The 15,221-nt window shown below is 39.1% G+C and overlaps 1 protein-coding gene across 2 annotated transcripts in view; it reads right to left on the bottom strand.

The window, feature by feature from the left end:
- marchf6 (membrane-associated ring finger (C3HC4) 6) overlaps nt 1–15,221 on the bottom strand; it is a 107,258-nt gene that overhangs the window by 40,961 nt on the left and 51,076 nt on the right. For both annotated transcript variants that reach the window (XM_043719241.2, XM_043719242.2), the window contains exons 4-7: nt 7,547–7,690; nt 5,728–5,800; nt 4,103–4,268; nt 3,133–3,352 (exon numbers count right to left, since the gene is read on the bottom strand). In XM_043719241.2, coding sequence (XP_043575176.1) covers nt 3,133–3,352; nt 4,103–4,268; nt 5,728–5,800; nt 7,547–7,690 — 603 coding nt within the window. The remainder of the gene's footprint in view (nt 1–3,132; nt 3,353–4,102; nt 4,269–5,727; nt 5,801–7,546; nt 7,691–15,221) is intronic.

Raw genomic sequence — 15,221 nt, 5'->3', positions numbered from 1 at the left:
GAGAGAGGCGAGAGAGAGAGAGAGAGGGTCATGACAGAGAGAGGGGGCAAGAGAGAGAGGGGGCGAGAGAGAGAGGGGCGAGAGAGAGAGGGGAGAGAGAGAGAGAGGCAAGAGAGAGAGAGAGAGGGTCATGACAGAGAGAGGGGGCAAGAGAGAGAGGGGGCGAGAGAGAGGGGGGGCGAGAGAGAGGGGGGGGCGAGAGAGAGGGGGGGCGAGAGAGAGAGGGTCATCACAGAGAGAGGGTCATCACAGAGAGAGGGTCATCACAGAGAGAGGGTCGGGCGAGAGAGAGGGTCGGGCGAGAGAGAGGGTCGGGCGAGAGAGAGGGTCGGGCGAGAGAGAGGGGGGGCGAGAGAGAGGGGGGGCGAGAGAGAGGGGGGGCGAGAGAGAGGGGGGGCGAGAGAGAGGGGGGGCGAGAGAGAGGGGGGGCGAGAGAGAGGGGGGGCGAGAGAGAGGGGGGGCGAGAGAGAGGGGGGGCGAGAGAGAGGGGGGGCGAGAGAGAGGGGGGGCGAGAGAGAGGGGGGGCGAGAGAGAGGGGGGGCGAGAGAGAGGGGGGGCGAGAGAGAGGGGGGGCGAGAGAGAGGGGGGGCGAGAGAGAGGGGGGGCGAGAGAGAGGGGGGGCGAGAGAGAGGGGGGGCGAGAGAGAGAGGGGCGAGAGAGAGAGGGGCGAGAGAGAGAGGGGCGAGAGAGAGAGGGGCGAGAGAGAGAGGGGCGAGAGAGAGAGAGACGGTCAAGAGAGAGAGAGACGGTCAAGAGAGAGAGACGGTCAAGAGAGAGAGAGGGGGCAAGAGAGAGGGGGGGCAAGAGAGAGGGGCGAGAGAGAGAGAGGGGCGAGAGAGAAAGAGAGTGGGGGCGAGAGAGATGGTTGCTTTCTATCTGCAGACTCTGGATGATTGTTACATTCTGCATTACTCTAGTCACATAACTTTTGAATACTGTGCTGCTCAATGAATCTGAGGGCTGTCACCAGCAGAATTTCCTTAACTTGAAATAATCTCAGTGCTGTTCTTCTCAAATTCTCCTCTTACAGCTTCTAAAAAGCAACATTTTATTGCATGGCTTGACAATATCCATGATTTTCAAACTGTAACACCTTCCTGGGGTTCCAGTCAGAGCAGTTTCAACTTCAATTTCCGTGGAGAGTCTCAAAAGAGAAAATATGTGCTGTCTTACACTGTTCATTTTTTATATATATATATATATATATATATATATATATGCTGTTCATCACTTTACTGATGATTGATAGTAAATTGAAGGGTGCTATTTGACCGGTTGGATTTGAACTTGCTTAATTGTCTTTAGCATACCTGGACAATTTCTCATGAGATTGGGTAAACAGTCTTTTAACTCTTCTGGAACAATTTGGCAAAGGGTGTGGCAACTTCTTCAATTGCTAAAATGTTGTCAGGGCCCATTGTCTTCACAGTATTGAGCGCCTTCAGCCAGTTCTTGATAGCTTATAAAGTGAATTGAATTTGCTGAAGTCTGGCATCTTACATACTTTGGACCCGTCTGAGATGGATCATTCACTAAACATTTCCAATTGAAGATTGCTGCAAATACTTTAGCTTTGTCATTTGCACGGATGTGCTGGGCCTACCTATCGAGGACAGGGATATTTGTGGGATGCTTCTTCCAGTGAGTTATTTAATTATCCATCACCATTCACAACTGGATGTGGCAGGACTGCAGATTTTAGATCCGATCCATTTTCTGCCATTTGTGATGCAGCTTCACCGGGTCAATAGCTCATTTTCAGGAATGCTCGGAGCTGCCTCTTGCATTTTCCAATTAATCAGTACTGGTCACACCCTTGATTGCAATGCTAAACCATCAAGTTGCAGAATGCATTGAAGTAGAATTCTGCTGCTGCTGGTGGCCCACAGTACTGCTAAACCTGTTCGAAATCTATCCCATTTAGTGCATGGTAATGCATTACTACATGATAGAAGGCATCTTGAATATAAAGTCGGGACTTTATCTCCAGAAGGAACTGTGCAATGGTCACTCATTGGTATTGTCATGGACAGCTGCAGCAAGCAGATTGGAATATGTAAAGTATGTTTGTCCTTGTTGTTGCTTCACAACCTGCCACAAACCCAGTCTAGCAAAGATGCTCTTAGGGACTTGGCCAGCTGGGTCAGCAGTGGTACTGCTGAGACACTTACAGGCATTAAGTCCCCAACCCAAAGTACACCTGGATGCCCTTGCGACACACTTTCCTCTACGTGGTTCTCAAAATACAATATTGATTCATCAGTGGAAGGGGTGCAGTATGTGGTTATCAGTAGCTAGTTTCCCTTCCCATATCTGACCTTAAGATGTCATGGGGTTCAGAATCAACACTAAGCACTCCCAGGATAAATCTCTCCCAACCACTGCAGCACCACCCTTGTTCAGTCTATCCTGCTGGTGGGACAGCACATACTCAGGAGCAGTGATGGCAATGTCTGGGCCATTTATTATACAGTATAATTCTGAAAGTATGGCTATGACTGACTGCTTGCTTGACTAGCAAGACAATCCTCCCAATTTTGGCACGAAACCCAGATCTTAGTTTGGAGGATTCAGCAGGGTCGAAAGGACAGAGTTTGTCATTGACATTTCTGATGCCAATCAACCTACCCTTTTTTGAAGCTTAAGCTGTTAGATACAATGGAGTGGCAAAGTGGGCCATTTTAAAATGCAGTTAAGAGTCAAAAAGATTGCTGTGAGCCTGGAGTCAGTTTGGAACTTTGAAACATAAACATTGACAACAAACTACTAGGACATTTTGGAAAGAGGGCCAGAAGGAATGTTCTAGGAAGGATAAAGAACTTACTCAAAGGACTCGTTCAACCCCATTTGTAATTTTCATGAGCAATTTGGGTATGTAGGCACATCCTGACATTGGGCAAGATACAGAAGACAACTAAGTGGCTGTCCATGGGTGGGCACATGGCATGCAAAAGCAAGCACTTGTTGCAGTTACAGTTTTTTTAGAAGGACATCATTGATTAAATGAACAGATTTATGCCTACCTCTTGACTAACGCGTTACCACCAAAGTATTCTTCTTGGATTTGGAAGAGGAAAGGTTTGCACCAATTTAAATTATTGAAGTCACATTCTACTGATATACCCATAATACCTTGAGCACCATTGTTGGCATCAGCTCCATCTTCTACTACAGCATCATCTTCATCATCATTTTCATCATCCTCATTCTCACCCTCGTCTACCCGAACATTGGCATTCTCAGCTTCTACAGGAGCTACCCCAGCAGCACCAGCTGCTGGGTTTTCTGCTGCCTGGTTGGCTGGTTGAGCAGCTTGGGGGTTCTCAGCTGCAGCATTGGGAGCTGCTGGAGGCTGCAGGATTGAAATTGCTAATTAATTACATAAAATTCAATAATTAAACATTTGAATAAATGTTATAGGTTTGCTCTAAAGATTTCAGGTCAGTTGGGAAGGAGTAGAAAGGTCAAAACCCAAAGTCTAATTCTCAACTTTGTATCTCTCATCAAGCCTATATACAAATTACAGCACAAGAACAAGTGGGCATTTAAATTCACTGTACTAACGTCGCTGCTGAGACATGACCGTTATGGAAACAGAGAGAAATATTTACTTGTTTAATTACTATTACTCAGTCTGTATCTACATGATGCAGTTCATTGCAGTCTACAACCTTTTCTTAACATAACTCATCTACTGTAATAAGTTTGCCAAACAATAAGTGCTTCTGAATTTGCTGTACTATGTAGCCAGTTGGCATTACAATGAGCAATATCACAATGTAGTATAGAGAGTCTTGTTTACGATTCATGTTTTGACCACTGAGCACTTTGCTTGGGACTGATGGATAATTACATAGAGTAACAGTGTAAAAAAACTGAAAGGATTATGTTTAAAAGATGTAAAATAATTTGATTTTAGAAGATAGAAAATCACTTTTTAAAATCCTGAACAACATAATATAGACAAGACAAGGATACAAATAATAAAATGTTAATATATATTATGAGGAAAGAAGCACATGTAAAGGTTGAAATACATTGCCCATCATCTTCCTTATTACTTCCAGCAACAAAAACAAAAATTCATTTCTATAGCCCCTACCTCATTTTGTCCAACTCCATTGGGCGGTTGGGCCTGGTTTTGTTCCAGCCACTGTGGTGCTCCACCGTGCACAATTTGTTCTCGCAACCACACAAGGCTAATGAACGCACAGAGTGTGCATGTTACCACAAAACAACCTTGCAAAGAGTCTGCCAGCAGATTCTCTCTGGAAATATACAGAACAGAAGTTTAAATAGGCAGAATCAGTTCTACACTTAAAAGTGATTTGAAATTTTAATGCATAATGTACAACTGGGCAAATCTGTACATACCATGTGGCTCAAACAAATGATTCAAAGTTTACAATTCATAAAACCTGTAGCTCCATATCTGAATTAAAGGAGTCTTCCCCACATATGGGTAAATTTAAAAATAAACAAGTTCAAAATTGGCTAACCTTGAACAAGAAGCCAGAAGTGCTATCAGTTATGAAAGGTCTAAAAGTGCAATTGTTAAATTAAGCAACACATCGGAAATTGTTTAAAACCAGTGTTTAACTTGGACTGATTACTAGAATTCATTCAAAAACACCTTCTGAACTTGATTTCACAGAACCAAATTGAAATTGCTGACAAAAGGGAGATTTGCATAGGGTGAGGAAATAAAGGAAAACGAAAGCATTGCAATAACATTTATGTTGTTTGAAAATAACAAGTATCATTAATAGCTGAATGCACTACAGTAGCATTTGACAAGTCAGCAATGCAGAGTCATTCCCTTGGAAGCACAAATGACAAAAGGAATGAAACATGGCACTAACATACTGGCACGATGGATTAAAAATTATGTTAATGGTACTTGTGCTTCAGACGAGAAATTCATTAGACCGAACATGGAAACAAAGCTCGGCACTTTGGACTGGTGGTTACCAGGAGGACAGAGAACTGTAGGATGAAACATTGGACACATTTCTTCTAAAACCTTTCCATCACATCAGGTTGCACAACCAACTTTACGTCGGTGGGAAATGCTGAATATAATCACTGCACATTAGCTGCTAAGAATAAATTTTTACTTGACAAATCAGTTTGCAGCCCGAAAAATAGTAGTAGACTATTTCCCTGTTGGCAAAATAATTCCTTGCTCTGATAGTTCATTTCACAGGTATGCCTCCCCTTTACATTAGTATGCTTTTTTTTTGTTGTTTATAGAGAACAGAGTTAATTCTTTATTTTGTCCCAGCCAACATTTCCCTTCTACCCAGCATGACAACAGCTTAGCCGTGAAATTATCTAGTTGCACACGGGAGTGCAGTGTTTAAAAGTCAATTGCTGCGTTTCCCCATACCAGAGGTATCTACATTTCAAGAAAATAACTGGTGTGAAGTATTTTGAGACATCTCTATATGAAGAAAATGTATAGAAATAAACTGAAATCATGATCAGGTTTTATATAGAAAAAAGTCTGAATAAATACCAGCTCTTATTGTACAGAATGATTCAGGAAGCATACAAAAACTGGTACAGAAAAGATTATGTTACCACATATGTATTCAAGAATATTTCAAACTTCAAATCAGTTAGTGAATGGAAACCAATAATATTTAAAGTCTCAATATATTAAAGGAACTAGATATTTTCTGTACTTATGCTGTTACATAAAATTACTTTTAAACAAAAACTTACGTGGATAACATATCTAGTGGCAGTGTCAACAGTGAGCTCACAGAGCCAGTAAACAAGCATTTGTAGATACGGCCTAAATAGAGGAAAAAAGGGAGTGTGAAATGTCACTTGAGCTATGATTGTCTTTCTGAATAGAATATTTTAAATTTTCATCCTACAAGTAAGCATTCACCATTTTGGCACACTCATCACCTTGCATATACATTTCAAAATGATGATCTCAGCACATTTCCAAATGAAAATCAGAAAATGTAGAAGAAATTATGTATAACTACTAACAGTCAAATTTTAGTGAAGAGACAGGTCAAATTTGGCAAAATGTACCAAAGACCCTGCGCAAGTCATTGCGGGAATTTCATCTTGAATATGAATATATGAATACACATATTAACATTCTTCTTTTATGTATGATAATTGATTTGCAAACGATTATAGAGAGGGAAATCAGGGAAATGGAGACCTGCGTTAGAGATGTTCAACATAAAATACACCATTTTCAGGTCCAAATACAGATGCAGAATAACCTGCTATTTTGTAGTCATTTTCATAATCCAGTCAAAATCATAATTAGTTGTCAGCTAAGGACAGTTCCCGCATTGAGGAATCAATCAATTTGGACAACCATATTTTGTCTCAGACCTTTACGTCAAGCACAAGTGGTCTCCAATTCAATTATGTTATCTGGCTTTAAACTTTGCAGTTATGGGGAGGAGGGTGGTGCATCAAACTCGCTGGCATGCTCAAAGTGGAACATTCCTCAGCATCATGGTAATACGATCCCAGACCCCTACACACTGATGCTATGATCGCTTCAACAAAAGCCAAAATGGAGACTAGGGAGTGAAAGGTACTTTTAAAGAGTTTCCACAAAATAGAAGCCATAGCAGAATTAAGAACAAATTAAAGTTTTCATTTAAAATAATGGACAATATCCAAGTTCTGTCAAATAGATGTGAACAATCTAATGGATTAAATCAGGATGCAATGAAGGAAATTATCTTATAACACTTTAAGATAGTTCAATATTTATCAAGACTTGTTTATTCAGTAGAACATGTACAAACTGGAAGTTAATCGCCACCTCAGATAAGATAAATGAAATGAATTTAATTTTATTTTCTCAAAAATGTCTTTAATTGTAACATGCTTCATCAACTTCTACAAGTCTCAAGACTCAAAGCAACGTTGAAAAACTATTAAAAGGGATAGGAAATAAGATTTAAAAATACAATCTTACTTTCCACAATTATTCAACAGATTCCATTATTCTTTTTGAATGAATAAAGTTGGAGAACCAATTTCCTGAGAAGAATGAGTTGGCTTAACAAAGAACTGGTAGGGACATGATGGGTTGGAGGGCCATCTTTGACTCTACATTTGATTCTGATAGAACGCAATAGTTCCATTCTCAGGTTCTCAGAAAATCATGCAACAGCAGCACCATTTAAACTCATGGGACTGGAATTGCATTATAGCCAATACAGGTAAGGACAGTTCACTTTCTACAAATAGACCTATTGCGTTAAAAGCTAATTTGTGTTGAAGAAACGTGTTATAGCAGAATCAACTGTATATCATTCAAAATTTTATTGTAACTCATTATGTAACTTCAATTGACCAACTTAATCTTAGTGCAAAACATTAAATTTAAAAGTTTCAGATTGGAACATAATTGGGAAATTTAAGATAAAATGTAGAAAACAAACCAACTTTTCTAAAAACTATTCAAAAATATAAAAATGCACTATAATTTCATTTGTACATGTCAATAATGATTTGAAACTGTATTAAATGCTATTAAATGTAGTTTAATGCTTACATGCTGTGAGGGGTACAACTCCCAGCCATGCAAAGGCCACCAATGTGTAATGGAACCAGTATCTTATTGCTGTACCAATACTTGTAACCAGTCCTGCAAAAATATCCTGGATTGGAAGTCTGGATGGCATATCTGGAGAATAAACTGGAAAGGAAACAAGTTTTTTAAAAATAAGCTTATATTCATTAAAACCATTTTTAAAAGACGATTATTTAGAATGCCTAACATCTTTGAAATATATTTTTGGATATAAAGTGCTCATTGTAAAATACTCAGGAAGGTGATAGCTTGAAAATTCATTTCCAGAAAAAGGAGTTCCACACACTGCAACTTTCTTTTAAAATGGAAAAATTTATGAAGTTTAACCTGCTGCATCATTTGGGCCTGTGACAACTGAACTTAAAGGGAAGCTAGCAACATTAGATATATGCATTGGATACTACTGGCTCACAATGTTAAACTAAAACAAAATGTGAAGCAGAAACTTACCATAATTATAAAATACAATTATAATCCCTGACATTAAGTAATGCATTTAAAGCGGAGGAAAAAAGCACTGCAAGAGAATTAGAGTAGATAGCACCAAGCAAGATATTGCATAATCGGCTAAATGAGCTGTTCAATTCAACACTTGCAGAATAATTTTACCCAAAAAAACAAACCAAACTCAAATGGTAAATGCACTGTCCTTTCTTTTCTGTGGACAATGTTTATACTCAGTCTTGCTCCCATGAAATGAACCTTTCTAGCTAAAGCTGACATTGTGGATAGAAAGAAAGAGTCAAAAAAAGTTACAGGTTTATGTTTTGCGACTTTGGCACAAATTCAGCACTTGCTCGTGACCTTGAAGAAACCTACCCTCAAGAACATAGCAAACCCATGTGAATTTCACTCCTCTCAAATGTTAAAAGAAATCTGATGCCAAGTCAAGGGATCGACAATATCTAGCAAAAGGAATAACAAAGCAGGGCAAGGGGCAATCACATTTAAGAATTCTCAGCATACAAACCATACAGTAAACAAATTAATGGACTTTTTTTTCAAATTTTCCAGTGAGTGGACAAGTAGGACAAAGATATTAGAAATAAAACATGACATGAATATGAAACACACTTGAAGAAATTCCCTGGAATTCACCATAGTTGACAAAAAATAAGTTGTCCATGGCTAGAGAAGTTGTGTCATTAGCTGTGTGTTATTACAGTGCTACATGTAAAAAAACAAATTATATTTCACGAATCACATGCAACATTTGGAGATCTTTAAATGCTAAGATAATCAAATTCTTCAACATGGCATGAAAGAATCAGGCTGTGAAGAACCATGCAAAAATAATTTATTTTAAGTTTTATCAATATTGAGTGGTTTCTTTAAAGGCTCTTTTTAAGCAAAGCTTCTTCTAAATCACATGACTGGTAACAGTAGAGCCTTGCTGAGGCCATTCTTGAACAGTGACTAGCTTGGAAAGAAAGTTTCTCTTTTACCTATTTCAGTTGGAGAGAAGTCTGCTAAGAACAAGATGTCAGCTGATATCTCCCAATACTGAAAACGAGGGGAGGGAGGGAAAGTGGTTGAGAACGTGTGTATATGTATTTTGGAATATTTAGAAGGATAAGCATTAATACATCTATTGGGCTGACTGTGTGTTATTGTTCCTTCACTGACTAAGTTTTGTTTTGAAAATAAACCAAAATCGTGTTTAATAAGAAATCCAATTGATTGATCTCATTTAAGACCTGATATGGACAAGGTATTTAATTGACTTTCTTGGTCGTTAGAAAAAATGTTTTATATTATGACCTATTGACGAATGGATTTGAGAGACAGTGCAATCGTATTGCATTAGTCATAACATTTAACACTGAAAATAATGTGAAAGAATACATTTTCATCAATTCAGTAATTTTTAAAGTTTGCTGTTTGTAGGGATTTATACAATGCATCTTATAGGGTAGCAGGGGAGAGATCTTTGCAGCAACTTTAGGACTTCCATATGCAACTCAGCATGTGCAGAAACCTGCAGTTATTGCAAGTCTCTTTCATAAGGTAATGGCAATGAATAGTGTTTTGTCATCATTACAACTGCAAAATCCAAATCTCTGTGAAACTGTTCTCCACACAGCACAGAAAATAGATTAACATTTAAAGCTAATGCAAGTTTTGTTCTGTATTGCTGTGGAAGTACAATATGCACACGAAATTTTGGTACAATCCAAATAAGCCCAAACAAAATCTCTATAGTTGGATTAAGGTATCAATCCATGTTAGAATTATTAATTTGGAAGTTCAGTACAGTTGAATGTTAAATAAATTAACTTCCATGTCACACAACATTCTAGCAAATTAAAATGGCCACTTTTAAACATACATCGGCATTTTAATTAAAAACTGAAGTAAAATCATAATAAATTTGCTTGTTTCTTGCGATCTCTCAGTGGCAGTTAGGAGCCATACCTCGTCCTCACCTTCAAAAACTAGACTGCCTTGATGTATTTTATTCATTGTTTGATGTGCTTATTCTAGAAGACATTAAGTTTGAAAAAGAACAGCATTGTACAAAATGGAAGAAGTTGATGTTAAATTTGTGCTGTAATAGTTTTTAAACGGAAAAACCATCAATTTGTTTCTGACCAATATGAGATAAATGCAATAATGATAAAAGTATTTGAATTGGTCAGTCCAGAGACTTTCAAATATACATCTGACTACCATCTCTTTAGTTAACAGAGGCTCATTACCACCCTACAGCTAAAATTCAATGCACCTCTTGTCTAACGTCAGAGTCAGAGATGTACACCACGAAAACAGACCCTTCAGTCCAACTTGTCTGTGCTGACCAGATATCCCAACCCAATCTAGCCCCACCTGCCAGCACCTGGCCCATATCCCTGCAAACCCCTCCTATTCATACACCCATCCAGATGCCTTTTAAATGTTGCAATTCTACTTACCTCCACCACTTCCTCTGACAGCTCTTTCCATACACGTATCATCCTCTGCATGAAAACGTTGCCCCTTAGGTCTCTTTTATATCTTTCCCCTCTCACCCTAAACTATGCCCTCTAGTTCTGGACACCCCCACCCCAGAGAAGAGACTTTGTCTATTTACCCTATCCATACCCCTCATGATTTTATAAATCTCTACAAGTCACCCCCCAGTCTCTGACGGTCCAGGGAAAACAGCCCTAGCCTATTCAACCTCTCCCTATAGCTCAAATCGTCCAACTGTGGCAAAATCCTTGCAAAATCTTTTCTGAACTCTTTCAGGTTTCACAACATCTTTCCAATAGGAAGGAGACCAGAACTGCATGCAAGGGCGGCATGGTGGCACAGTGGTTAGCACTGCTGCCTCACAGCGCCAGAGACCCGGGTTTAATTCCCGCCTCGGGCAACTGCGTGGAGTTTGCACATTCTCCAAGTGTCTGCGTGGGTTTCCTCCGGGTGCTCCGGTTTCCTCCCACAGTCCTTTGATGTGCAGGTTAGGTGAATTGGCCATGCTACATTGCCCGTAGTGTTAGGTGAAGGGTTAAATGTAGGGGAATGGGTCTGGGTGGGTTGCTCTTTGGAGGGTCAGTGTGGACTTGTTGGGCCGTAAGGCCTGTTTCCACACTAAGTAATCTAATCTAATTAAAACATTCCAAAGTGGCCTAACCAGTGTCCTGTACAGCCACATGACCTCCCAACTCATGTACTGAATACTCTGACCAATAAAGGAAAGCATACCAAACGTCGTCTTCACTTATGCAGCAACATTTAGTAGTATTTTATTAGTCTAATTACTGACGAAACTTTAGGTCTGGCTAGTGAAAAAGCAAATTCAATTTTCACTAAAAACAAACCCAACACTAGGGAGAACAAAGCATCCAGGGATTGGTAAAACATATTTGCTGAAACTTGCTCCCACTCAAAATAGTAATGAGGTCAAAATGGAAGAGCTGATTGTTCAGCTCAGATTTGATTGTCAGGAAGCACTGATTGTCATTCATATTTCAAAGCAGTTATAAATAATATAGATCTGCCACATTAATGGGTATGATTACAGTGAATCTAAAAATCCACAGCTGGGTGGATCACCAAGGCCTCAGCAACAGCGCAGATGGAAAAGTTAGACATAAAGCTCCTTAAAAACCACATTCTCAGATCTTGCCTTGAGATGAAGGAATTGAAATATTTAAATATTTTCTATGATAAAACGGGAGGAGAAAGTGAGGTCTGCAGATGCTGGAGATCAGAGCTGGAAATGTGTTGCTGGAAAGGCGCAGCAGGTCAGGCAGCATCCAGGGAACAGGAGAATCGACGTTTCGGGCATAATTCCTGAAGAAGGGCTTATGCCCGAAACGTCGATTCTCCTGTTCCCTGGATGCTGACTGACCTGCTGCGCCTTTCCAGCAACACATTTCCATCTATGATAAAACGCTTTGGTAAGAGAAATATTGATATGTTAAGGCAAGTGGATAAAATACTGGGAAATGGAGTATAATGTAGGAAAGCATGCTGCCATTCATTTGGAAGGGAGAACAAAAGAACAGTATAATGTAAATAGCAAAAAACTGCTTAAATTTGTGTCCCAAAAGGACTTGGAGTGATCTTGTGCACAAAACACAAAGTTAACACAGGTGCAGCAGATAATCAGGAAGGCTTTTGAAATGTTGGCCCTTATTTCATGGTGCTTGAACTACAACAGGAGGGAAATCTCATTGCAATTGTGCAAGGTTCCAGCGAGATCTTATCTGTAGAACTGTGAACAGTTTTGGTCCTCTTATTTAAAGACAGATACTTCATTGGAGGCAGTTCAGAGGGGGTTCATTAGAATGATTCACTGTATGTCTCATATTCAAAGTTAAACAGGTTGGGACTCCATTCATTGCAATTTAAAAGATGTGAGGGGATCTCACAAACAGGATTTCTTCTCAGATAGTTGTGTCTTTGGAACTCCTTGACAAAGCTGTGGGGGCAGAGACCTTGTGCATATTTAAGGCTCAGATGGATAGATTCTTGATCAGTAGAAGAATTAAGGGTTATGGTAAATGACTGGAAAGTAGATTGATTAACGGCAGATAAACCATGATCCTAGTGATTGGCAGAGCAGGATCAAGCAGCCAAACAGCCTACTCCTGGTCCTATTTCTTATGGTCTTCAGAATTACCATACTGCACAGTAATACAACATTATATTTTAATAAAATTAACACAGGATTATTCATGTCAATATGCCCAAAGGTGGTGTCATAATGTTTATAAACAGCTGTGGTCTCATTAGCTTCATTTGCTGTTAATTAGAAAACCCCAACTTCCTTTCTGGTTGAATGTACATAATTCCTCCGACACAATTTGGAAGAAAATGGCATTACTCCCAGTGTTCCGGTTATTATTTATCCCTTAGTCAATATCCGAAACAGATTAACTGATTATCAGAATCCTTTTCGGAGACGTTTGTCGAAGTGCTAACTGGGTTGCCACATTTTCTACATTTCAACAATGATTCCACTTCCAAAGTACTTCAATGGCTACAAAGCACTTTGAATTGTCCATTCGCTCCAAACAAAAACCATATTAATCTGTTATTCTTTTCAATTATTTTCAACACTGCCACTAGATGATTAGTCACTGAACAATCAGGGAAAATTCACCCCGATTTTACAATTGAAAATTACTCCTCAGATAGAACGCAAATTTTTTGGGAAAAAAAATTTGGGCTTAGATATTTTTCAACAGTTTTCTTGAATACAGTAAGTTTCATACAGCATTTACCAAAATCCTGGTAGCAAAATTACCAAACAGCTCTCAAGCGTGTTATGTTAGTGAAAAGAAGTGCCAACATTACATTTATAACCTCCAATTATAAGCTGATAATTCAAGTCATTTTGCAACATTACCAATTTCATTTTTTGGCAAGACAGAAAAATTCATAATTTTAGTAAAAACAAAACTGGCAAGTTTCCCATAACATTATTAACTTGTGTACTGGAGCATGGAATAGTTATAATGTTTTGTCCTTTTGACTTATCCTTCTGAGTCCAAGACACTAAATGGACAAATTTAGGGATATCAAGTTTGTCAACTGCTAAGATCTTTGCAGCAGTCAACTAAAGCCTGAAATTTGCTTGCAGGTTCAAGTTCAAAATAAGAGTGATCTCCCTTTCGGTCCATTTCACACTTTTAACAGATTCATGCAACATATATCATACAATAAGCCCTCCCTTTAGTCCATGCTTGTCAGAGTGCAATTCATGACTTTTGCCTTTACTGTGCTCTGCATTTTTAACTTCTCCCTCCATGCTATTTTCACTTAGGCCCTATCACACTTCAAACACCACCCTGTTACCTCCAGTCTAGCAAAACACTGCTGTCATATTAACAGTTTACATGGTCTTGGACACAAAGGTTTCATGGTGCAACAATGGCATCATTATCTCTGGACCAGAAAATCAGAGTTCAGTTTCACCTGCCAGAGTACATAAGTAATGAAATTGTAGATTGGAGATTGACCTCAACTGGCGCAATGTTGTACGTCACACTTTAGGAAAGATGTGAAGCCATGAGGCAGGGTGCAAGAACAGATTTATTCACAAGAATAGTTCCAAGGACAAAATACTTCAGTGACACGGATATGTTAGAGGACAGAGGCTGTTGCCTTTAGAGAAGGTCAAGAGAAGATTTCTTGACACGATTATGGTCTAAATTTGTCCTTTACATGCTAAAAAAAATCATTTCCTTATTTGAAAGAGGGACATAAAATACCAGAAATATACAGCTGGTTCACTATAATTTGGAAACATACTGGTCAACCTCAAAACTGATTTTGCACTGCACCCAAGTCATTAAACTAATTTTCACTTCCAGATGTTTACTAACCTTTCATTATTTCCTATCCTTGACTTGGATTTACTCTTCTAAGATCCTTTATTTGAAAGGGATTAGGATAAACATCTGATAACAGGGCTACCCACAAACCTACAATATTTAAGACATTTGTACTTAGGGCAGAATTACAAAGCTTAGTGTGGATGTGCAGCTATCAGTTTCACATTAAACAATCTGATCAGATTACATTAGCCATTCTTTTCAATATTTTGAAATGCTGAACCACCTGGGCTTGACACTTGACTGGGAACTTTACTGATTGCACCCGACTGTCAATTAAAATATGTCCCACTGAGCAACAATTTGGGAAGAAAATTGACCCCAATGGATGAAAGAGAAGTAGAACTTATGATGTTTTCAGTTATCCTTTTCAATGGCAAACGGAAGTGAAATGAAAATCTGAAACTGGTCATCCACCATTGAAAACACTTCCTGTGATTCTGACATTCCTTTCACAGATCCTGAGGCTGGCTCCAAAAAGCTTTTACATCATCAGATATACATGTTGCTCATTCAGAGATGATTGGGTGTTGGACTGAGAACATTGCATCTGAAGGCTTTGCCTCCTTCAGAAGCAATACTCAGTCTAATTCTCAATCTATCGTCTCTCTAACGTAGCACTACACCCATCTCTCCGACCCGATACCCAAGTAAGGAATCGAGAATGGGAGCTTTACAAAAGGACAAAATTCGCACAGATTCAGTAGCATTCTATGCCAAAAGCAACTTTACAGTCGAGCAGAACACACACTTTCTAGGTGTAGCTAGCATCAAAAATCTTAATGATTGTTAGAATTATAATGATCTTTGAA

Source organism: Chiloscyllium plagiosum, unplaced genomic scaffold (genome assembly GCF_037043375.1).
Source record: "Chiloscyllium plagiosum isolate Xiang-an unplaced genomic scaffold, Cpla_swu_hap1 HiC_scaffold_34, whole genome shotgun sequence".
Lineage (NCBI taxonomy): Eukaryota > Metazoa > Chordata > Chondrichthyes > Orectolobiformes > Hemiscylliidae > Chiloscyllium > Chiloscyllium plagiosum.
Note: the sequence above shows the minus strand (reverse complement) of the source record. Positions and strands in the feature narration are given on the sequence as shown.